Below are 25,776 nucleotides of genomic sequence, written 5' to 3'. Positions count from 1 at the left end.
CACTCGAGTCTCAATGTATGAAAGTCACTGCATTAGATGACAAAATATTAAACCAAGTGACTTTTAATTTAAATAAATAAACAAACACACTTTAAGTGCTACAAATCCATAAAAGGAGATCATTTCTCTTTAGTATTTACTGATATTATAGATTTGTTTTGTAGAAGGTGTCATTGAACATATTTTTGCTGTATTCTCATTGCATTCACCAGCTTTTAACCAGCAGATGTCCTCAGCGTACAGAGTTTAGAGCGCTTTGAATGAACCAATAGGCTTTATGCCACAGCTTCACTACTTCCTGAACTTCAGCCAGCCCTTTGTTTCCTGTCTGTCATTATTGGACAAACTGATTAATCCAGGTGTGCCTGATTATTGTTACAGAGGCCAGGCACACCTGGATTAATCAGTTTGTCCAATAATGACAGACAGGAAACAAAGGGCTGGCTGAAGTTCAGGAAGTAGTGAAGCTGTGGCATAAAGCCAATTGCTGTACAAAATTATTCACTATGTTGAAGTTGCCCGTTGTCGGGTTGTTAGTCATGATTGTTCATGTGAACTCACTTATTGTGTGGAACTGCTCCAAAAGTTCTGTTCCACAAAACATAAACATATTAAGTATGCTATCATTCAAAAGTTTGGGGTCAGTAAGAATTTTTTTTTTAATTAATTAATTAATACTTTGATTAATTCCATTAAAGAATCCTGAAAAAAAATTATCACACTTTCACAAAATTTTTCTCAAAAATATTAAGCAGCACAACTGTTTTCAACATCGATAATGATAAGAAATGTTTCTTGAGCACCAAATCATTAGAATGATTTCTGATGGATCATGTGACACTAAAGACTGGAGTAATGATGCTGAAAATTCAGCTTTGACATCACAGGAATAAATTGCATTTTTAAAATATATTAAAATAGAAAACAGTCATTTTAAATTGCAGTAATATTTCATGAGACTTTTTTTTTGAAAAACATTAAAACATCTTACTGACAAACTTTTTAAATAATAATATTACTCAATCCTCACCAATATAATTAGGAGTAACCTATTTTTTTCTGTTGTGCTGAAGTTAATGCTGTAATATTGTACTGCATGATACGCTTACATACCGTATTAACAGCTTTCTCTCTGTGTTTACAGGCGTGCAGGAGAAGTTGGGCGTGATGAATAAAGGAGTTGTGTACGCTCTGTGGGAGTATGAGGCTCAGAGCGCAGATGAGCTTTCCTTTCAGGAGGGGGACGCCATTACTGTCCTACGCAGGAAGGACGATACTGAGACAGACTGGTGGTGGAGTAAACTCAACGACAAAGAGGGCTATGTGCCACGTAACCTATTGGGGGTAGGTGCACACATAGACTATAATTGTGCTTTGCTTTAGTGTGTATTGATTGTGGCACACCACATTTTAAAGCAACTGAGAGATGAATTTGATCAATTGCTGAATAAATGTATTGATTTCTTTCCAAACCCCCCTTTTTAACAGTAGTGTATATTATGAAATGACTGGTTATGTGTTTCTTTGTTTCTCTGTAGCTGTACCCCAGAATAAAGCCACGTCAGAGGTCTCTGGCGTAAGCTTCTGGGTGACTGACTGGACTGATGTCTCGAGGTGTTGTTGAGCCTCCATCTTTCACCTCTATGTGCCACTTGGACGACTGAAGGGGTGAAGCTGCTAAGCCCTGAACCGGGAGGCACAATCAACCCCACTACCCACAAACACACTTTCCAGCCAACACCAGGCCAAACAAGCAGCCTCAGGTTTCTCGGTCTGCCCCCGTCAGCTCTGCTTCCAGGCCTCCGTATCTCCCCCTCCACTCCTCTCACGGTTTCTTGTATCCATGTAAAATAGCTGTACATCACACCTTGGGGATCAAGCACTAATCTCTTTGACAAGAGCTTTCCTTTATGTGTAGTTGCTTACCCATGTTGCTTTGCTGAAAGGACTTGGGCAGGCAGTGCTCTTTGTCAAAGTGAGATTTTTGAGTACTTTTAATTGAACTGGATGAATGAGAGCTGATATGTTATATGTTTAAAACAAAGGACTTGCGCGTGAATTTTATAGCTCATCTACAAAACGAGTGTATAGACTGGAAGAGAGCAGAGAACAAAATATACTTAGTTTGCATAGAAGGACTATTCTGATCTATGACTGAAAAACCCCATATACTGATAGGCATGTATTTGATTCATAAAGGTGCATATGAGTGAGGGTGTGTGGGATTTATGTATGCTGTAAGTGAGATTTTTCTTTTTTCACTGCAGTGAGCATCCTACAGAAGTGTGAAGTTCAGAGAAGAGTTTTTCACAGCATTTGGAGTGTTTTGAAGAGTGAGATTGAGATGAACCATCATTATCAATCAGTATTTAGCCTACAGGTACTGACACTATATGTTCTTGTCAGGATTTGCTGGAGTGCGACAGCTTGCTTGAATTAAGCTGAAAATGTTCTGCGCATTTACATTTTTTTTTTTTTTTTTAAATGTTGCTTTATATTATACCAGCCTATTCCATTCCACTCCTGTTTTTAGTCATGTGATTTTTATATTCTGCCGCTGAGGCAGTGAAGAGCTTTATTGTGGAGTTTAACCTTGTAAATACTGTGAGGATGGGAGAAGAGACATGCTTGACTCAATGCTGTTAGACTAAACTGCCCGTGTGGGCTTCTGTGAAATACAGTGACTCGCACCTTGTGTTCTATACATGTGCACAAATAAAAATAAATGAGTCGTAGCAAGAAATCATGTCACCTTGTGTTATGCTCAGTCTCTGTGTTTTTGCTTGATCGATTTATTTTAACATCTGGGTTTACATTCTTTTAGTGACCTAAAAAGGCCAACTTTGTCATACCTGGTTGCTAGAAGCAATGTGACACCTGGTGGAATGAATATATTGCAGTCAGATTAGCTAAAAGCAAAGCACTCTCTTTGGGGCACATCAAATAAAGCCCAGCACTGTAGGGAGTATTAACACACGGTAGGTACTTTTCATAAAGGTTCATGAGTCAAATATTGAAAATCCTAGAGAAAGTATTTTAAACCGTATCAGATATTTTAGAGCAAAGATTAATTTACTTTTATGACAAAGGACCCAAGGGTAGAAGGTTTTTTTTTGGGGGGGGGGGGGGGGGATAGTCCAGATTTGAAACCAGTCACTATTCATCCACATAATCTTGTAGAATTTGAGCAACTATGTCTGAGCAATATATATATATATAATTATTAATTCTGCGGGTCCGGATGTTGTCTTTAATTAGTCAGGTACAATTGGACAAAATATTATACGATTAAAATTCTTAACTGTATTTTAAATCGAATAGCGGAAAAAAAATCGGATTGTTATTGACGTGGGGTTAAAGATGGGCTTTGTCACAGGTTAGTTGGTTAAAAGGTTACTTTTCTCTGCGTTTATGGGGTTGACAAAGATTTCTATATTTTACAGCGATTGTTGGGTGGGCTTTCCATGCTGTAAGTGTTAACTATCATGATTCGTAATTAGAATAATGATAACTCTTTACAATGAATGATTTCTTAGATGACACTGTTGGCTAAACACCTGTAGTATATGGGGGAAATATGGTTAACGAAATTTTTGGAAGGTAAGTTACATTCATGGTTTCCGAAAAAATGTTGAACTTAAAGAGATCAAAACAGCGCAACAAAATATTGAAGTTCTTTTGGGTGGATCCTATTATGGGCACTAGGTGTCAGTATACGACCGGTTTGGCAGAAGCATTCATAAGCAACCTCTTAAATTGGAATTAAATGCCTACAATACTTTGGAATTATAAAATGCAATAAGAACTAGTATTCTCTTTAAACCACAAATGCTCTTGAGATTGTGGTCCCTGTACTAGGGCAAATCAGTAATGATCTTGTGACATTTTTGGTCCCCTTAGAAAATGGCCTTCAAGCACAGGGATTAACCATTGTATCCTATATATAGACCGCACACCATGACACCTTTACGGTTTAAAAACTGTAAATACAAAATAAATAAGCATAATTTAACAGCTAGTAAACCATGTTCAATGAGGCATTTGATTCTGGCAACTGGACAAACGCAGAAGAGGAAAATGAAATGATGGTTCCATGAAATTACAGCAAACAAATAGTTTAAGCAAGCAATAACATGCACACAAGAAACTCCATGGGCCAAAGAGACTTTTATTTCTGGTGTTAAACTCCATCTTCAACATTGCAGGACGTTTGAGATACAAAATCCTTCACACTGATGGAAGACTCGTCTAACTTTAGTGCCACTACCGTTTGGGTGGAGTGTATGTTCCTTGATGTGGTTAAGATTATTGGTACTGAAGGAAGGGAGGACTGGTGGAGACAGGGAAGGAGTTAAGTTAGGAGTCATGAAGTGTTCACTTCTGCTCAGGCATGAGGTCATCGATCGACTGGCCTGCCTCCAGGCGTTTCTCCATATCTACAAGCAGCTTAACTCCATCCACAACCATTTGAACCAGCTCAACCTCAGAGAAGCCCAAACGGTCAGCGTTGGAGATGTCAAAGACACCACCTACTGCAGCTGTGTCCACGCCACCTGTTGAAGAGAGCAAGGTTAGTATTGGAGATGACATTCTGTACAGGTAATACAGGATTGGATGGCTCAGGTGAACATATATATATACCTGTTCCACGCTTTTGGAGCCTCAGTCGCTTGAGGATCTCACCGAATTTCTCATGCTTACTGACGTTGGGAAGTTTGACATGAACGCCACCACGCAACCCTGTGCCCAGGTTGGAGGGGCAGGTTAGGACGTAGCCCAAGTGCTCGTTCCACATGAACTCATGGCCCTTCTCTTTGAACAATTCCTCAATCTGCAAGACAAGCGGATTAAGAATTAAAAATCTGCTAACGTTGGAGCTGCAGAAAGTGTTACTAAAGTGACCAGTAAAAACAAAAACACACCTTTGTGAGGCCAGTGCAGAAGCGATTGAAGACTTCCTTCATGTTGCCTCCTTTCTGCATGGAGATGACACGAAGATGGTCTTCCTCATTCACCCAGACAAGGAATGTCTTATTGTCATTGTGCCTACAAGCATTAAGAAAAATTTAATTTTATATAATAAAAATTACACATCACATATTACCCCCATTTAATATAAAATACAATATATCAGCTCCAACATGGTTAATTTTGAGAAAAAAAAAGGTTTTCTTATTAAAAGTAATTATTATTCATTTAATTATATATATATATATAATAAAATAAAAATGTATGATACACAAACCAAATCATCTTTATACGGGGTAAGAAAACAATAATAAAATTGAAATATCATTAGTTAAGCTGGCACCTAAATGAATCCATTTTGTAATGTAACATATATATAATAAACTATAAAATATCAGCACCAACATGGCCATTTTTCATAGCCAGTTGGAATCAAATTTTATAAAAAAAAATTTTTTTTGATTATTATTGTTATTATGATCGCACCTACATGGATCCGTTTAGTAAGTTAGGACAAAGTCCAAATTGAACCAAAAATTGAGAGGAGCAATGAACCCAAAAGCCTGTTCACTCACCAGATCCCTCTGCCATCGGGCCAGTCACGGGCCATCCCAGAGGCCAGCAGCAGTGGGGACACAGGCTTATCAAACAGGAAGTGGTCATCAATCAGCTGCTGCTGCTCCTCGTCCGTCATGTCCTTGAGGGCATAATACTTTCCGTTAAGATCGCCATCAAGGACTCCCAAAGCTGTGAAAAAAAATAAAAATACATCACAACAGACCCACGGATGCTTGAATCACTTATGTTTCCGCCCACTCCTCTTGAGCGACCAATTGAAACAGACGGATAGGCGAGCTCACCCTCGACGGACATGCTCTCGATGCCGCGTCTCTCCCCGCGGCTGCAGTGAGGAGGGAGGCAGAAACCACGGATGCTCCTGCCGGTTCGCACTCTGGAGCTCAGAACGTAGTTGGGGTCAAGGTCGTCTCCACCCTATTGAAAACACGACTGAAATTAGCAGCAGACCATTTTGAAACGTTAAACCTAATTAGATACACCAGACGGAGAGTACCTGGAGGTTGTCTGGGTTCAGGTCAGTCTTGTGTTTGTCTGTGGGTTTATATCCACCATGACGGTCCTCAATGATGGGATCCAGAAGATCTTTGAACACCTCATACGTCTCCTCGTCTCCAGCGACGCAGCCCACAGTCATGATGAAAGGATGCCCTGGAACACAACAGATCAGCAGTCAGACAAATCCTGGACTTTATTCATTTGTTGTGGTGACAAAAAGAATGTTTTGGACATTTCTTTAACATTGACTGCAAACAGATTGGGTGACAGCTTACTATAGCCACACCTCATGTTTTTTTTTTTTTTTTTTTTTTTTTTTTTTTAAAATCGCACAGTTGGCCTTGCAGCAATCGGGAGATTAAACACAACCCTTCCTTTGTTGGACTTCACATAACCTTATGTTGTCAATTAGGAGTCAAATGCATGAAAACGCTTATACTGAGGTGTATAACATGCACTAGCCACCAGCATTACAACAGCAAGCAGCACTATGCAAAGGATGCAAATTATGTTTGTACGTTACAGGTTCACCGTTCATTTTGGACATATCAGGCCCAAGAATGCTTTGAATGGGTCTATCAGGGTCAGTGCGCCACCACCACAACGAAAGGCCAATGTATGCTTTGTAAAAGCTCTTAAATATGAGGCAGCCCGAGGAGGCTTCCCCAGAGTCCTGGTTACTCAAAAGTACAGATATTCAGAAATATTCAAGGTCGTTTTTGTACCAATTTGACAAATAATCAGACTACAACAATAAAAATTAAGTTACTATTGTCATTTGTGTAAAATGTTTTGTGATCTTAATGGTCTACGATCATTGGTGAGGTCTTATTAATAAGCTAGATGAGGATATATATATATATAGCAAAGTGTTTAGGGATCCACCAAATTATTAATATTATAAGTCAATCTGCTTTATCTTGCTCAATACCCAAACCATTTCATCCTTAAAAAAAAGAAAAAAAGAAAAAAAGAAAGGCGCTTAAGATGGTAAGCCTGTACTGCAGCCATTTCAATTTATTTTGTTGAAGTTTGTCAAAATATATCTTTTAATAATCAGTACTTTTCACTCGTTATGTACTATTGAGTTCATACACTTAGAGATTTTTACTATTATATGGAAATTAAAACAAAAACTTGCTAATTGGTTTCAGGCAGTATTGGGGATGGCATGCCCATAGAGAACATTTGATTGGTTAAAAATAGTAGTGCAGGATGAGTCATCAAAATCTTTGGTCACTTCTTCCAGTATCAGTGACAGATAAACTTGAAGTGCATTTTGAGGGAAATTGACATCGAGTCATATTAAATACTTTAACATGAGCACCACCATACACCGGAGTGCCGGTAGAAATACGGGCACTTTTCCATTTTCTTTTTTTAAGATAGGCCATTTACCTGGGTTGTCAACTCCGGTTTGAATGACGTCATCCAGGGTAAATCCGCTGGGGGTTTGTTTGTCCCGAAGGTTTGCGTACATGTCGGGCGTCAGCACCTTCGCCATGTGGTTATTGTGCTTGCTGAGGTCGGGGTACTCCTGCTCGGCGGAGTAGTTCATCTTCAGCTGATTGTGAGTGTTACCGAAAGGCATGGTTGCGTCTACCTGGTGCAAATATTTGGAAACAAACAAGGATGTTAAAGGCGATTAAAAAACGAGAACAAAGCCAGTCCCTCAGCTGCATTATTTATGACGTAACGGCATTAAAGCGCATTTTCTAAAACAGAATAATTTGTTTATATTCGCTTAAACAGTTACAGCAATAAACGATCGTGGTATGGTATGACGATAGTTGTGTTCGGTGATGTGTCATGTCACGCGGGCAGTAGCCTAAATATGATGGAATGTCGAGTGCGCGTCCAATAATTGACGCCTCATTATAAAATGCGTTCAAATGCATGCCATTTTTGAATGTTATGTAATGCCTACTGTGCATTACGAAAGTCTTGTATGGGAAACGTTTATTATTATTTGAAGCATACGATGCGTAATGCGCAACGTCTCCAAAGACCTTGCAGAAAAAGGAGGCTGACTGCAAGGTCGTTGCTGATGTTTGGGACAAAAGCACCATGTCATGCACATATCCGTGTTCTCTTGACCAACATATTTAAAGCTTTTAAATGCCTTTGTATTGAGATTACTGGGCTTTCTACACATTTAAAGTCATTTAGGTAAATATCAACAGCGCATTGCAAATTGCCAACAGAGCTTGAATGCACGTTTTAGGTCTTGATATTGATGCATTCCTGATCATACTTAAATTAATATTATAGCCCACAAATATATGTTTTTGTAAATTGACTTGGCAGCGTTATCACATCACAACTTCTAATTATTAGAACAATAAAGGCTTGTTTTAACGATTTTAAACAAAAACCATACCTTATACTGATTTTCTTTGGGAAAGCGGAATTAATCCTTCCTAAAGTCCACCAGAACCCACACAAAGACTGATAATGGTGTCCAGAAATAATCGGCTTTGTGAGGTTTTTATATCGAGCTCAAGCTCTCCTCTGATTGGACGCTATTTGAGTCCATTCATTCTATTGGACAGGGCGTCGCATCACCTCCACAACATCCACTATTTGCTTACATTGATCACATGATGTTTTTCCTTGACGGTTCTCCTTGTCATGATTGACAACAAAATTGAACAATGTGGAATTCATTCACATGCATTATTCATCAAGTCTCTCATATGTTTTGTTTTGTTCTGGACGGATAATTTATTCCCCACTGTTATAAAGTTTGTCTGTTCATGTTTGCTTAGTTAGCTCTCTAAATATCGCGCTAATGCAGCATCATCTTGATGTAGTGTGGATGTGGTTTTGTTTTCCCAGGGAATTCATTTTGATAAGCATGTATTACTGGTTTTAATAATGTTCTCATCCTGTATATTGCACTGTGACACATTAATGCATGTGCTTATTTTTTCTCTCTCTCAATTAAACCCTTGCTTTTAATTTAGGTTTTGCATGACACATTTATGGCATTATCTTTATAAAAATAAATATGAAATAATAAAATGCTTTAGTCTCTAAACAAAGTCATCAATTTGCTGTGCTTCAGATTTGAGTGTAACTAAACCCTCAATCAAATCTTTCAGTAACACAATACAATGTTCATTCCCCTGTGCTTTTTTAAATCCACTATGGCCTTTTGTTCCCAGGCATGTAATAGTAATGAGACCTTAAATGTTGAGACTTAATTTATGTACATTCTGGTGTCCAAAAATATGGCAGTCGTATCTCTGCCATCACTTGTCAAGTGAGTGCATTCATTAGTATTACGAAAGGCCATTTGTGCTGCAAACAAGCCTGTTTACTTTTGGTAACGTATGTATTTAGTGCATTTTTTAGCATTGACATGATAATGATAAGAAACGTTTTTTTTATGCACCAAATCAGCATGATTTCTGAAGGATCATGTGACACTGACGACTGAAGTAATGATCCTGAAATTTCAGCTTTGCCATTACAGGAATAAATTACATTTTAAAATATGTTACAATTGTTATTTTAAATTATAATAATATTTTACAATATTCATGTTTTTACTGTATTTTTGATCGAATAATTTAGCCTTGATGAGCAGAGACCTTTTTTGAAAACGTTAAAAAATCGTACCCACCCCAAACTTTTGAACGGTATGTTATCTACCCTATAGCTGTCATATTGTGGAAAGATTTTACATTAATACACTACCAATATTTGGACATTTGCTGCTTGTTTTAGACAGACCTTACTTCTCTACTCTATATATTACTAATGAGAGCTTTCAGGGTTTCCCGGATTTTAAGGGGCCACCTGGTATAAAGGAAATGATATACTGGACTGGTCCTGTCTCTGTGAGCTTGTTCCCTTTGTGAGTTATGTTTTGCTAGAGTTAACTATAGTCTCCTGTGTACAGTAAGCTCACCTAGGAGCTTAACTGTGGGCTCATGCAGAGACATTCATGCTGAGAAGATAATGCCATCTCCTCAGTTCATGACTTCTACTGTAGTTCAGTGCTGTTTGTGCTGTCTCTACCTCTTGCTTTGTCAGAAATCACATACTGCCATTTCTGTCACGCTGACCAGTGACCGCACCCCTTTTTTGTGATTGACTGCCTCACTGAAGGTAGGCCTAAACGTTTACACATGATTCGAACTAGCTTTAGCATTAGCATAGCAACTGGTATGCTGGCAAGAGAAGGCAGTTTTCTCTTTGAAATATTCTTTTCTATATTTAAACTCTTTTACAAAATAAAAATGTTTGATTTGAGAAAGAAAAATGGTCTCAGAATGAAGCCCAAGGCAGCATCTGATGAGTATTCATGGTGGCAGTGTTTTCCCCCTCAACCCTGTAGACTGTTGTTTTTCCTCCCCGGTTCAGGGACTGCAAAGTAGTGTGCAGCAATCACACTTTGACAGGGTGAGACAAATGCTGAGAGTGTTGATGTCATAGAGAGTCTACGTCAGAATATGTTGCCGTTAGCTTCCTTGTTTATAAGGTACAATGCCTTGGGCAGAGTACTGTTGGATGAAAACAACACTTTGTGTATACTAAAGCAGGACAAAGGAGCAGCTATAGCAGCACGTCATACATATTGTCGCTGAAAGAAGCTCACAAAGCACAAGTAGAATAATGAAGTCCTTTCTCATATTATGTTATCCTGAAGGCTAACAGCCTACAGAGTCTCCCCCTTCACAGCCATGTTGTCTGTCAAGCCCTCCTGACAGGGAGCTGTCAAAATCACCCCTTCCCTCTAATCAGATGTCTAATTTGCATAGCTCTTGAAAGCATTTAATCCTTTCTTTCTCCCCTTCTCCTCGGTCACCTCTTTGAAGCACTGTGGAGAGGCCAGATCAGCACTATTTAGTGATCGCAGACATGAAGCTAAAAATTATTCAAATGTATTCAAATCTATTTTATATTCAAAACTTAGTGGGAGGTGATTTTTAATATAACCGCACATTTCTGCTTAGCTTAAATGTACTAGCATTCAAAAGTGTGGGGTTGGTAAGATTTTAAAAAAAATAAATTTATAATTTTAATCAACAAGGACAAATTAAAGACATTTACACTCAAATAAATGCTGTTATGGACTTTCTATTCATCAAAGAATCCTGCAAAAAAGTATCACATTTTCATCTAAAATATTAAGCAGCACAACTGTTTTCAACATTGATAAAAATAAGAAATGTTTCTTGAGCCGCAAATCATCATATTTCTGAAATTATTTCTGAACGATCCTGTGACCCTGAAGACTGGAGTAATGATGCGGAAAATTCAGCTTTGCCAACAAAGGAATAAATTACATATTTAAATATATTTAAATAGAAAACAGCTGTTTTAGACTTAGTCAGTTATTTTTATTACTGTTTTTACTGTATTTTTCATCAAACAAATGCAGCCTTAAGATGGTGAACATAAGATACTTCTTTCATAAACATTCACAAATCTTTTGAACAGTATAGGCTAGTGTAGGTATGATTGGACTTTTTCATGCAATGTGGAGGTTTTTTATGTTGTATAAAAATGAAAATATTTGATCATCTTAATTGAATTTTATGAGTAACTTAATAAGCATTTCTGGAATGTTGAAGGTGAGGTTTTATCAAAGACTGTTTTGCATAATGTTTTGCATGCAGGCTACCAGTAAATTCACAGAACTCCCCATGCATGATAAGTCAACATAGCACATCATCCATTGCATATCACCTTCAATGTTCAGGCTTAATTTCTGTTTTGCCTGTTTCTCCAGAAAGCCCACGAGTGCAGTGACATTGAGCTGAAGGTCAACAGGATTCCTCAGCTTGGCTGTTTTCCTTGCTTGCGCCTGACACATCCAAGCCAGGTAGATTAAATATATCTATTGCAGCTCATCTGCCTTTAAACACCCCTGACTGACACTTACATTGACCAATCAGCAGCCATCTGTTCTCTACCGTCCAATCCAACAGCACTACTCAGATAGTTTTTGAACCAATGAGCATTGTGTCTTGTAAAGTGGTTGACTTAGAGCCATACATTTGGAAGAGTTGCACTAGAAAGCTCATTCATATCACATTTGTCGCATTAGAGTAAAGCACTTTTAGAGACTTCTGTCAAGCTGAAATACTTTGAACAATAAACAGACACTTGGATTTCCAAATGGAAATGGAAAAAAAAAATAAAGATACACAGAACTAGTGCATGATGCAATACAATAATGGAAAACAACTGTACAACTGGCAGAATGCCCAAATCTTTCGAGCAAGATGGCAGGCGCTATTGTACGCAAACAGCTTGACGCAACCAATTTTCCAGCTCGTCCATTCAATGGCCGGTAAAGATTGGCTGCTTTGCCTTTGCTCTCGGCCTATTGTGGTCACAGGGGCTGGCAATGGTAGAGGCCATTTAAATTTTAACCAGTCAAATGAATTTAGGTCGGCATCGGCTTTCATACAAGCTCAATTATCTTGAATAATAAATCTAGACTGCTGTCCCTCCTGCAGTGACAGAGCCCATCCATGAGTGGAGAGCCTGCCCTTCAGTCTCTATGCCAAACAACAGTGTATTCAGTTGAGAGACTGAAGCTGTAGAGTTCAGCACTTAACTGTTAATGGGGTTACTGTGAACTGCATCATGGGCTTTGTTTCAAAACTGGAGGTATAGGGTATGGCTATTTAAAGGCTTTGCACGATGGTTAACACCTATTTGGTGTGATCTTGGAGGAATATTTATACTAAAAACATGATTATATTAAATACAAAATAAGTTATACTGACAGTATTTAAAAGATAGGAATAGGAGTCTATACAATTGAAGTTTTTGTCTGTTTTTAGGGAAGCTAATTTCCGCCACATAAGAAAGAAAAACAATGCTTTGGCAAATCATAATTATGACAAAGTTGAAATGTTTTGTCATGACTCTTGTCTCACAATTCTGACTTATTGATAAAATGTTGATATTTTATCTCATAGTTTAGTTTGTTGTCATAATTTAGACATGTCATAATTATCTCATCATTTTTACTTTTTTATCTCAAGTATGTCATAATTCTGACTTTTTATGATTTACCAAAACATGGGCTTCCAGTGGGCTTCCACAGTTTTTACAAATTGAGGTACAAACTTATTTGGTAATCGACAGTAGATGTGTCACAAAAAAAGCCCCCATGTAAAAACCTGTTCCTTGTAAAATAAAACAGCTTTAAATAGCCGATGGTGTCTTCATCTCATATTAGGGATGCACAATATATATATCGGTTCCATACCGTTTATCACCCAATATTAGCGATCTTTTAATTTATTGATATAATCGATATTGGATATTTAAATTGTGCACTGTCATTCCCTATATTTTAACATTAAATTGTTAAAATTTAAATTGCCTTTGCCGCCATCTAACACTCACTTAAAGTTAATCTTTAAAAACTCTAATAACCCTTACCCTAACCTTTTGCAAATCTCAAAAAGAATATAACATTTTCGTACTGTACATTATAATGTTGCGATCCCTTTATCGCTTTAAACGATTGATTTTAGATTTAATGTTTTAATGGGGTTTTTTTCCCATTATTTATTTAGACTGTCACGGTGTTGTGCGGGTAGAAGAAGATGGCTGAGTCAAAAGCTCCAAATCAAACAGTTTTACTGATCAAACTCACAGGTACAGACAGGCAGGCAGAATGACGGGCAGAAACACACACAAAACACATCCATATAACTTTAACAACCGACCAGGACAGACTGAACAGAAGCAAACTAAATACAAGCATGAATCAAACATAACAAGGTGAAAACAGGTGACACTGATGATGATAACGAGGGACAGGCTGGTAAGTGAGGGAGTGAGTTCAGGTGTGGAGACAAGAAGGATTCTGGGAAGTGTAGTGAAGATGACTAAGACAGACAGGTGCAGACGAAGACTGTGACATAGACAAAATAGTATAGAATTTTAGTCTTGGTCATTTGTTTGTTATCGGCCCTAGCATGAAAGTACTTATTGGCTTATCGTATCGCCAGCACTTTAATGTTGGTGCATTCCTGGTGCATATTTAACAAAAAAACTATTAATTTCCTTAGAGATAAAACTTATTAATGATAAAAGCAGATGGGACTGATTAAAGCACCGTGCCGCAACATGCTTTACTGGGTGTTGGTCTCTCGCATATGAAACCATTAAGCACTCGGCAGAGCCTCTTATAATGGATCTCAAGCGAATCTAGGACTTTCAGACATTTTGTATCATGCTTGAGAGGGATTAAGCTTAGTGCTTGTGAAGAGCTCTGCAGTAATGGATCCCATTCCCGAGTCCATACCATGGACGCTGTTTAGTGCTAAAGAAAGTCTTGTTTTGCTTGATGTAGTGAGAAGCACTTAGCAGACTCACTCAGCTGCAGATGCTGGAGCAAGCAACAAACGCTCTGCATTGCATAACACTCGCATATTGTCTAATTCACTGACATAACACACACACAGCATGCAACGTCACAGTGATGTGCTGGTGCTATGCAGCGGGAGTGCGCGAGTACTGATGCACTGATGAAAGGGAACAACCGCTCTCCCCCAAAATCCATATCAATCACACTGATCGTGTTTTGCTGCGAGATGTGAAATATTATCTTAAATTTTCGATGGAGTGGAGTGGGTGTGGTCTGTGGTCTGCCGTCTCACTCTCCCTCCCTCCCTCTCTCTTCTGCTGGTCACGTGTGGAGGCATTCATGTGATGCTGCATGACAGCTCAGCTGACTTGCTGCTCGATTGTGTAGCATTTTGTTCTGGCATTACATACAGCAGGACTCATCTCAAGCCATAATAAGTGGACGTTTTGGAACAAGTAGTTACTGTTTATCACGAAAAATGTGCAGGAGACTCAAGTAATTTCAATAGAGTTTTTGGCTAAGCTAATGGAACCGGCGTCTCCAGCATGGAAGGCGCGCGCTAACATTAGTTAATTGACATTAACTAAGATTAATAAATGCTTCATTGTGAGTTCATGTTAACAAATGGAACCTTATTGTAAAGTGTAACTAATAAATCTTAAAATAAAGACATACCGGTAAATAATTTAATAACGCTGTTATTAAGCAAATCTCAAAATGAATATATTTCATGCTGTACATTTTAATGTTGTGAAGCCTAAATCATTTTTTTTAAATGATTGATTTTAGGTTTTTTTTATTTCAATACATTTTTTAATTCATCCGTGCAAATTGTAATATCTAACATTTAGTTATTAGCCAGAACATGAAAATAATTATGGATCTGTATTGCTGGCTAATTCCATTCTGTTCTGTTTCGTTATATTCTTTAATGGCTGTAATGTTTGCATTCTGGCATTTTTCAGTTCCCAGCATGGGGTTTGTGGAGGAGGAAACATGTCTGCCATTTACCCCTCCTCTATATTTCTCTCTCGTCTCTCTCTTTCCCCCTCCTCCAGCTCCCGAGGCTTTGTCTGATCTGGAGTGGGTGAAAGGGAAAGGCTCATTTCTCCTTTAATGCATCTTTAAACAGTAGTGTTTCTGTTTATGCATTCAACTCCTGTTCCTCAAAACCACCTATTAGAGAGAACGATGGAGAGGGGAAAACCCAGTCACCTTCATCTGTCTGTGCCTCGTTCGGTTTGTCCTGCGGCTGTGTGGCCTCGTCAAGACTGCAGAGTTATTTTTCCCTCCGTGCTCTGCGCTGAAATTGATTTCTGTGCTAAGAGACTAAATTGGACCTTGTGTCCTACATGTCCTTGTGGTTCTCACTGTCTCCTGCAGACGAGCTATCATTAGACGAGTGCGGAATAGCTCTCCCTCCCATTTCCACCTGCTGGACGTTCATACACAGACGCTCATTTGCATATGAACGCCATGGCTACTGTATTAATGAAACATTGCCTCCATTGTTGCCATGAGAACAAAAGTGGCGATGATGTCATGGCGCTCTTTTCACCTCTCAGATTAGCTGAGAGGACGCAGCAGGCTGTGTGGAGTGGGTAATTATGAGTGAAGGCATGGTTCCCAGCCTCTGCACTGACTGGATGCCCACGCAGTCTCCCAGCCAACCGTACAGCATAATGGTGGAAAATGGCACATTTAACCGATTCATTCATGCATGCCGTATAGAATCTTTTTGGCTTGGTTGTGTTAATTTGCCCTAGTCAGATGGATTCACTTCTGTTTTGGATGAGTTTCCTTACAGTTGTAAAAGACTGAAATGTTGTTGGAGGTTGCAACTTAATGCAAATGAGAGGCAAGGAGGGATGCACAATATTAGTACCATATCGGTGATTGGCTGATATTAGAGATTTCTTATTATATATTGGTTATTGGGTCAGATATTTATTTGTTCATGGTCATTTCCCTTATTTTAACACTGTTAAATATAATCTTTAGGAAATCTCAAAATGATTGTTTTTGTGTCTTTTTAAATGCAAATTAGCTCCTGCTCCCTGCCCCCCATTCCAGAAGAGGGCTGTGCCTTTAAAGCTCATGACTCGGACACTCCAGCAGCAACTAAGCAGGAGAAACAGGATTGCTGGATCCACTGCTCTGCTTTTCCAGTATTTTCTATGAAACACGCTAGACGGACATTGAGTTTTTTTCCTCCCATTCAGCAGTAGCACCTCATTGCAGTACACGAGATCCAGGGGACGGAGTTGGATCCAGATCTAAGGGGTGGAGATGGGTAGTATTACGGGTGGGGTTAGGGATCAGGGGGCGGAGATGGGTAGGTTTAGGTCAGGGGTAGGCATGTTCGGTCCTAGAGAGCCGCTGTCCTGCAGAGTTTGGCTCCAACACTGAAAAAAACCTCTCCTGCCTATAGCCTTAGTAATCCTGAAGACATTGATTAGCTTGTTCAGGTGTGTTTGATTAGGGTTGCAACTAAATTCTGCAGGACAGCGGCTCTCTAGGACCGAACATGCCTACCCCTGGTTTAGGTAAGGTGGGAGGAGTTGGATCTGGATCCAACTCCTCCCCCTGTATTTCGTGTTCTGCAGTGAGGACCATCTCCCATTCAGGGCTATTCAACACGCGTCTTTGTGCATCTTTGCATCTAAAAAACGCGTACAGTGGAAAACACAAGGTGTCAAGGCACGTTTTTTAAAAGTTAAACTTCTTTTATCTTGAGCGCTGTGTTTTTAGAAACGCCGTTTTCTGCATCTTTCTCTGTAAAAGATGCGAGACGTGAGCGCAACTGTCAAACACGTCCGTCTAGCGCATTTGAAAAGCAATGCAAATGTAGCGCAGTGGAAAGGAAATTTTTAGTATTCAGTAGGCATGTTTACATGCACTAATTTGATCAGATTCTGATATTTCTGTTTATAGGAACTTTGCAATCTGATTCACAGTTTTGTTTCCATGTGCATTTATGGATTCCGAACAAAACTTAAGCGCATTCGCAGTGTCACAGCGTTCAGAACTGGAGAAAGCCACTGCTATAATGTTACTGGAGTAGTATTGCCCTTTTTGCCATGATGATTGATGACATACCTAAAAGGAAAGCTATTTTTCATAGATATATACACTCACCTAAAGGATTATTAGGAACACCATACTAATACTGTGTTTGACCCCCTTTCGCCTTCAGAACTGCCTTAATTCTACGTGGCATTGATTCAACAAGGTGCTGAAAGCATTCTTTAGAAATGTTGGCCCATATTGATAGGATAGCATCTTGCAATTGATGGAGATTTGTGGGATGCACATCCAGGGCACGAAGCTCCCGTTCCACCACATCCCAAAGATGCTCTATTGGGTTGAGATCTGGTGACTGTGGGGGCCATTTTAGTACAGTGAACTCATTGTCATGTTCAAGAAACCAATTTGAAATGATTCGAGCTTTGTGACATGGTGCATTATCCTGCTGGAAGTAGCCATCAGAGGATGGGTACATGGTGGCCATTAAAGGGATGGACATCGTCAGAAACAATGCTCAGGTAGGCCGTGGCATTTAAACGATGCCCAATTGGCACTAAGGGGCCTAAAGTGTGCCAAGAAAACATCCCCCACACCATTACACCACCACCACCAGCCTGCACAGTGGTAACACGGCATGATAGATGTTCTCATTCTGTTTACGCCAAATTCTGACTCTACCATCTGAATGTCTCAAAAGAAATCGAGACTCATCAGACCAGGCAACATTTTTCCAGTCTTCAACTGTCCAATTTTGGTGAGCTCTTGCAAATTGTAGCCTCTTATTCCTATTTGTAGTGGAGATGAGTGGTACCCGGTGGGGTCTTCTGCTGTTGTAGCCCATCCGCCTCAAGGTTGTGCGTGTTGTGGCTTCACAAATGCTTTGCTGCATACCTCGGTTGTAACGAGTGGTTATTTCAGTCAAAGTTGCTCTTCTATCAGCTTGAATCAGTCGGCCCATTCTCCTCTGACCTCTGGCATCAACAAGGCCTTTTCGCCCACAGGACTGCCGCATACTGGATGTTTTCCCTTTTCACACCATTCTTTGTAAACCCTAGAAATGGTTGTGCGTGAAAATCCCAGTAACTGAGCAGATTGTGAAATACTCAGACCGGCCCGTCTGGCACCAACAACCATGCCACGCTCAAAATGGCTTAAATCACCTTTATTTCCCATTCTGACATTCAGTTTGGAGTTCAGGAGATTGTATTGACCAGGACCACACCCCTAAATGCATTGAAGCAACTGCCATGTGATTGGTTGATTAGATAATTGCATTAATGAGAAATTGAACAGGTGTTCCTAATAATCCTTTAGGTAAGTGTAGATAGAAAAGAAATATAATATGCACTTTCTTAAGAGGTAAAACGTTTTAGAAGTAAAAATTGGGTTAATGTAAAAGTAGCTTTATTTATTTTTTTATTTAGACAATAGTTTATGGAATTTTAATATCGGCCAATTATCCGTTACTGACCATAAAATGAATATAATTATAGCTAGAATTTTGATATTGGTGCATTTCTAAAGGCAGAATAATGCAAGACATCAGACCATCCTGAAGACAACCTCACTGGTGGCACATCTCTGGGGTTTTGGGCGGTATCGAGCGGGTTTCTTCCACATCAGTGGACATGCAGTGTAAAGCTTGCCGTTATCTCTTTCTCTGTCTTTGTCCCCATTTCCCTCTCTCATCCCATCATGCAGTGAATTTCACATAAGCGTTTTATATAATCATTTTTAATGCCAGTGTCCTTCATCTATCTACTGAAAGAGCTCAGAGCTCTTTGCCAAACAATCAACCCAGGGAATGCTAAAATGCTAACAGCAAATAATCTGTTTCAGCATAACATGCAAAAAGCCCCAAAATGTTTATTTTAATCTGTATTTTATGATACACTGTTGAAATTGTCATTTATATAATCATTTATTATGCCATAAGGTGTTTCCCTATTTGTATATTTTGGAAGGCAGGACTCATCATCACATCCACCTCCCTTTAATTTAATTCCCTTCATGTCTTCAATCTATGTTTCCTATGTATATGTATCAGATTATCGGGCATTTATTACCCAGAATCCATCCATCACTGTCATAAGCACCTTCATCTTAAAAATCCTCCTATTAAAATACAAGACTTGATTGGCTGTCCTATGCACCTTCATTTATTTCCACAGCCTGTGTGAATGACATATCCTGTCTCGATTCAAAAAATCAAATTAAAACCTTCACTTGACTTACACTACGGTTCAAAAGTTTGGGGTTGGTAAGATTATTGAATGTTTTTTAAAGAAGTCTTGTATGCTCAACCAGGCTGCGTTTATTTTAAAATATATATATATATATACAGTAAAAACTGCAAAATATTTTTACTATTGAGAATAACTTTTAATATATATATATGTGTGTGTGTATATTTTAAATGAAGTCTCTTTTTCCTTATTGTGATGTATATCCGAGTGAAATGGTGACACAGACAAGTTATACTGACCTCATCTCATTGGCATTATGCCTGCTGACATACCCTTTAAAATAGTTTCTTAATTAATATTAATCTGTTTTCGACTGGCTAAAGTGGGCCTTTTTCCAGACACTTAAATTATTGTTTAACATCCACACTTCATCCCAGCCATGGCTTAATTCATTGTAATGCAGCATCTTAATGGGGTTATGATCATGATTTACGGTAAAGTAAATTAATAAAGTCATTTCCATCTGTTTAAACAATGTTGATCAAGTGTATTGGTCTGGCTTGCATTTGGTTCTCTGAGACCTTGAGCTGCCCCTGTTGGCATCACTTTAACACACGGAAACACGGTACCGTGGCTTTCATGCCCATATCAACAGGCCGTGTAACAATGCCGTCCTGTGTCCTTCTCGAAGCAAGATGCTCATCAAAGCTCTCTCATCTGACACCTGTGTCTGCCACATAGCCATGGGAAATGCAGAGGATTTCAAAGCGCCATTGACAAGATGCATTGAAAAAGGCTTGCTAAAGTGTTTCTGTGCACTCAGGGACATCGAGATCAATTGTATGCTGACTGTAATTATGATCTTTTATAAGAGTTTGGTCCTACCTGCTCTCAGCTCTAGATTAAAGGCCACGAGGAGGCAGGGAAGCAACTGGGACAGAGGAGGGGAGGTGTCTTGAATGAATGTTTCAATCTTTCCCACCTAAAGCACTCTCACATCTTAAACTGTGAGCTTTTCTGCATTACATATGCTCTATGTGCACGGCATTACAGCTTGGTGAGCGGCCTTAATGCCTATTACACATGGGAACTTGGAATTTGTCCCTTGCATTTAACCCAGTGCACACACATTAGGAGCAGTGAGTAGAGAACACACACACACACACACACACACACACACAATTCAAACTAATAACGTGAATCACTCAGATTCCAAAAGATTGTGCGTCCCAACTCGCTTATGCATTATTCTATACCTATTAATTTGTGTGAGTTCACACTAAAAATTCCAAAAAAAGAGTGTGAAATGTCGGACACCTCATGCACTCAACTGTTGTAGCTTTAATTACGTAGCAGAGGGGAAGGAGTTATCAGACTCTGATGTTGATCAAATTCACAAACTACACAGTTGAGTGCATAAGTATAGTGTAAGTCTGTAGTGTATAGTGCATCATATGGGAACTAGAGTTTAACATTGGCATGTTACTAAGATGCTGTAACAACAAATTTTAATTAGATTGAACTCTTTTATTAATACTTTTCAGTACTGAATGAAGTACATTTCTTATGTCTCTGTCCACCGTTTTGGATAGTTTATTTTCACTGAGCTTGTCACAGTCCTGTCTTAAAATGCTCACTAGGATTTGGAACGGAGCTAAAGGCTCTCTTTTTCCATTCTGTTTTATGTGTGATAGCTCTATTTGCTGAATGGCGTGAGACACTGCAGGACAGGCTTTTTTCTTCCGAGCAAAGATAGAAACAGCAATTAAGCGCAGCCTGCCTTGAGTTATGAATGATTTAGCATCTCATCCACTAGTCTGCATGTGGGATTTGTACATTAAGAGTGTGTCGCTGTCCACTCATGCCTGTTCCACGTGCCTTTAAAACTCCTCCTTCTGTGATGTTCCCCCGTCCTTGTGAATGTGAGAGGCTAATGATGAATGCATTTGTGCGAATCTGTGTGTGTGTGTGTGTGTGTGTGCGTAAGACACTATAGGAGGAGGAGCTACTGCAGTTACCACTGCAGTGCTGCAATCTCCCATGATGCACCTGGGCTTCTCACACTCCTATTATGACTTTTATTCACCTGTCCTCTATCCTCTTCTCCTTTCTTTGAACACTTGTCCTGTCACTCCACACATTGTTTCACTGCAGATGAAGTAAGATGCTGGTTGCTGTAAGGTGTCCTGATACAACCTTGCCATAGAGCTGGTTAATTTGACATGCTTTGGAAAAAATATTAGAAAACATATGTTGTTGGAGTCAAATTATCATCCATCTTTCATAAAATTGTCTTCCCTCCCTTCCATTTGGTGACATTAGTTGTGCATAAAATTACACACTTCTCTGTGCACCACAATTCTCAATATAGAGAGGAAAGATATAGAAAGTGGAACGCCATTTCTAGTCTGAATAGCTCAAGGTCAAAACAACCGTGTAACATTCAAATGAGGCACTGGACGCAAGTCAGCAATAAAGAGGAACAGAGAGAGTGAAAGAGGAGACATGGGGTTATTTTTCACCTGCTCTTCCTTTTCCTGTATTACACCATTTTATCCATCTCATCTCTGATGCGTGTCTGTCTGGCTCTAAGGCCTTTCACTGCCAGCCATGCCACTCTGATTACATTAAAGTTTAACAGCAATGTGACGAGCAAGAGAAGTACTGCAGCCACTATCCCGTTACACTCTACATATCGCCCCTCCCCCTGTATGCCCTTCTGCTCACGTGATGCAATGCTCTCCATCACCACACATCTGCTCTACGTCTTTTTACATTCTCTCCCTATTTGCATTTTTGGGTGATCTAGCTATCCCTTTAAAGACATAGTGCACTCAAAAATGAAAGTTTCTCTCATCATTTACTCACCCTCATGTCAGTCTAAACCTGGCTGAATGGCTTCCTTTCTTCTGTGGTTCATACCAATAGTCTTCAAAATATTTTCCTTTATGTTCCACAGAAGAAAGAAAGTCATTCAGGTTTGGAACAACATGAGGGTGAGTAAATGATTAAAGAATCTTTATTTTTTTAGGTGAACTATCACTTTAAGTGCAGTCTGTAAAATAACCCAGAACAGCAGATGTGGCATTTTAATTAACAACTCTGTTCAACGATAAAGGTTAGATGCAATTCTATAACAATTCAGCCAGTTCTTCTTAAGGTGATGTTGGAGGGGAGTCAAGTTAGTTAATTGAAATGTATGACCGAATTTATAGGATAACTGATTTGCTGTCAGGCTGCGGCAGGACACTCGAGAGTCATTGCAGCACATTGTGGCCTCACTGCTGCACTGCAAGGCTCATTAATTCATGAGGAACAGGCTCAGCAGCAAAATGGAGGCATGTGGATGGACGGGGCGGGGAGGGGTGGAGAGAGCTTATGCCTCTGGGGTCACCCGCAGCTCGGAATTATTATTTTATATAAAAAACTGAACCACAGGAAGCCACAGGTACCTGGCCTTGTAAAAACAATGAGGATATTTTGATGTTCTGGTAGTACAGCATTAGAATGCATATATATATATATTTGTATGTTAAATGCTTTTGCTTTGTTCTCTCCTGGCTGAAATGCCAGTGTGTGAGAAGAGAATGCAGGTTCTTGCCAGGTCTCTTGCTACTTCCGGGTCCGTTGCAAAGCAATGTGCAGCCGGTGGCCATGCCTGCATTGAGTAAGCTGTCAGTCCCCTGTTCAAAAGCTAACCCTGTTACCTCGGCAATAGCCTCAGTGTCTCAGTCATTGCAATTCAGGATTTCACAGTCTCTGAAAACTGCGGAAGCAGGTCCCACAACAGCATCATCTCTCATCTTCCAGCATTTAACACCAGACAGGTTGTGTTGTGTTGAGAGGACTCACAGGCCAATGTTTGTGTGGGTCGTACTGCAGTTAAAGGCGTTTCGTTTCCTCTGCTGTAAGTCTGTTTTGTCCATTTTGTCTTTTCTGCAATTAGGCTTCCTGTTTTTAAAGCAAAGATATCTGCATATACTTTGCAGTGACTTAGGTACACTCTAAACAATGCTGGGTTGTTTTAACCCAAATATGGGTCAAATATGGACAAACCCAAACGTTGGGTCAAAAATGTCATTTAAAATTTTAACCCAACTTCAACTTTCACTTTCAACTGTACATTTTTTAATTACATTTTAACCCAACATTTGGGTTTGTCCATATTTTACCCAAATTTGGGTTAAAACAACCCAGCATTTTTTTAGAGTGTATGAAATATGCAATATTTCTCAAGCTAAACTGTAATAATAATTTGTAAATTTACATAATTCATCAATCCTGTTATCATCACATAAGTATGACACTGGATTAAGATACCTCGTTTCCATCTTTTTCTTTGACGTAAAAGAGTATAACCTCTGTAACACTAAAGTGTGACCAATAGCAAAAAAAGTGATTATTTTCAAACAAGTTTCCCAAACACTCCCCCAGCCTGCCATTGGTCAGATAAACCGATAGATAAACGCCTTAAACTCATGCAGTTGGTTGACCCGCTATATGTTGGAGTGGTTCGAATTCTCAAACAGAGCAATGTTTTAAAAACAACACAGTGTTTTCGATTTTTTTCATTGAATTATTCGAAAATTTCGCTCACCCACGGTGGCAATGCGGCCACAATGCGAAACTGAGTTATTATTATTTTCTAATAATTCAATGGACCAAGTCAATCATTATTCCAATTATTATTCCAAGTTTATTCTACGGTTACATCAAGATATTGTTCATATTTCAATGAAGCATGTGAATTACAATTAACTTTGCATTTTAATCTGGATAGGAGAAGGTATTTTAACAAAAAAGTGCAGGAAAATTCAGAAAATACAATATGACAAGGCCAAGGGACAGATTAAATGAACACTCCCTGTCTGTGCTGTACAGCTTGACAGTGTCACAGTCCTCTGGCTGCCCTCCACCTGCCCTCCTTGTATAAACCCATCTCACCATGAACAATTTCATCCCGCAGACATAAAACATAATTAAAAGGCACAAGGCACTATTCTGAAATATTCCATATTAATGATCTAATGGAAGGAAATCTGCTTGTAACAGGTTAGGCATATAATCTGCTGTAAAAAAAAATAGCCTTACAGAAAAGGAATAAGTAATTCTGCTCTTATGTCATTACTGTAAACACCGGTATGTTCACATCCTCTCATTAAGGCTCCTGCAGTTTTATTTCCAACCTACTCATTTCCTTTCTAGTCTTTCAAAGTGCTTTGTGAAAGACTTTCTGATTTATTGACTGTTGTGTGTGTGTGTGTGTGTGTGTGTGTGTGTGTGTTTTCAACTTAACGTACATTCAGTCCATTAAGACAAAGATAATCAGTGGCATTGTGTCTTTGTCCAAGTTCTAACAGTCATCATGCAACAACATTTCTCATAGAAAAGGACAGACAATTGACTTTATGGACAGCTGCACTACTTCCTGAACTTAAGCCAGCTCCTTTATTTCCTGTCTTACATTATTTGACACACTGATTAATCCAGGTGTGTCTGATTATTGTTGCTATGACTACTGAGGTCAGGCACACCTGAATTAATCAGTGTGTCCAATAATGTAAGACAGGAAATAAAGGAGCTGGCTTAAGTTCAGGAAGTAGTGCAGCTGTGCATAAAGTCAATTGATATGATTACAGGTCCTTCTCAAAAAATTAGCATATTGTGATAAAGTTCATTATTTTCCATAATGTAATGATAAAAATTTAACTTTCATATATTTTAGATTCATTGCACACCAACTAAAATATTTCAGGTCTTTTATTGTTTTAATACTGATGATTTTGGCATACAGCTCATGAAAACCCAAAATTCCTGTCTCAAAAAATTAGCATATCATGAAAAGGGTCTCTAAACGAGCTATTAACCTAATCATCTGAATCAACTAATTAACTCTAAACACCTGCAAAAGATTCCTGAGGCTTTTAAAAACTCCCAGCCTGTTTCATTACTCAAAACCGCAATCATGGGTAAGACTGCCGACCTGACTGCTGTCCAGAAGGCCATCATTGACACCCTCAAGCAAGAGGGTAAGACAGAAAGAAATTTCTGAACAAATAGGCTGTTCCCAGAGTGCTGTATCAAGGCACCTCAGTGGGAAGTCGGTGGGAAGGAAAAAGTGTGGCAAAAAACGCTGCACAACGAGAAGAGGTGACCGGACCCTGAGGAAGATTG

At 39.1% G+C, this 25,776-nt stretch overlaps 2 protein-coding genes across 7 annotated transcripts in view; one reads left to right on the top strand and one right to left on the bottom strand.

Moving 5' to 3' along the window:
• Window positions 1-2,746, top strand: part of ppp1r13bb (protein phosphatase 1, regulatory subunit 13Bb) — a 67,883-nt gene extending 65,137 nt beyond the window's left edge. For all 5 annotated transcript variants that reach the window (XM_056264441.1, XM_056264440.1, XM_056264442.1 and 2 more), the window contains 2 exons: window positions 1,145-1,344; window positions 1,539-2,746. In XM_056264441.1, coding sequence (XP_056120416.1) covers window positions 1,145-1,344; window positions 1,539-1,580 — 242 coding nt within the window. In that variant the 3' untranslated portion in view covers window positions 1,581-2,746. The remainder of the gene's footprint in view (window positions 1-1,144; window positions 1,345-1,538) is intronic.
• A 1,402-nt stretch (window positions 2,747-4,148) lies between these two features.
• Window positions 4,149-8,553, bottom strand: ckbb (creatine kinase, brain b). 2 transcript variants are annotated; one of them, XM_056264437.1, is made up of 8 exons: window positions 8,423-8,553; window positions 7,441-7,645; window positions 6,041-6,195; window positions 5,829-5,961; window positions 5,544-5,715; window positions 4,923-5,046; window positions 4,642-4,831; window positions 4,149-4,553 (listed from the first exon to the last, which is right to left on the bottom strand). In XM_056264437.1, the coding sequence occupies exons 2-8, from the start codon at window positions 7,631-7,633 to the stop codon at window positions 4,375-4,377; spliced, it is 1,146 nt and encodes a 381-aa protein (XP_056120412.1). In that variant the 5' UTR covers window positions 7,634-7,645; window positions 8,423-8,553; the 3' UTR covers window positions 4,149-4,374. The 2 variants fall into 2 exon arrangements, with proteins under 2 accessions (XP_056120412.1, XP_056120413.1); XM_056264438.1 differs by having other exon boundaries at window positions 7,441-7,641; window positions 8,423-8,514.
• Window positions 8,554-25,776: the final 17,223 nt, after the last annotated feature.

Source organism: Rhinichthys klamathensis, unplaced genomic scaffold (assembly GCF_029890125.1).
Source record: "Rhinichthys klamathensis goyatoka isolate OS25496 unplaced genomic scaffold, OSU_Roscu_1.1 h1tg000221l_1, whole genome shotgun sequence".
Lineage (NCBI taxonomy): Eukaryota > Metazoa > Chordata > Actinopteri > Cypriniformes > Leuciscidae > Rhinichthys > Rhinichthys klamathensis.
This window is presented reverse-complemented; position numbering and strand designations above follow the sequence as displayed.

Coding starts and splice junctions, on each gene's coding strand:
- ckbb (XM_056264437.1), bottom strand. CDS start 7,633: ATGCCTTTCGGTAACACTCACAATCAGCTGAAGATGAACTACTCCGCC. Junction 5,716..5,828: donor CGAGAGCATGTCCGTCGAGG/GTGAGCTCGCCT, acceptor TTTTTTTCACAG/CTTTGGGAGTCCTTGATGGC. Junction 4,554..4,641: donor GCTCCAAAAGCGTGGAACAG/GTATATATATAT, acceptor TCTCTTCAACAG/GTGGCGTGGACACAGCTGCA.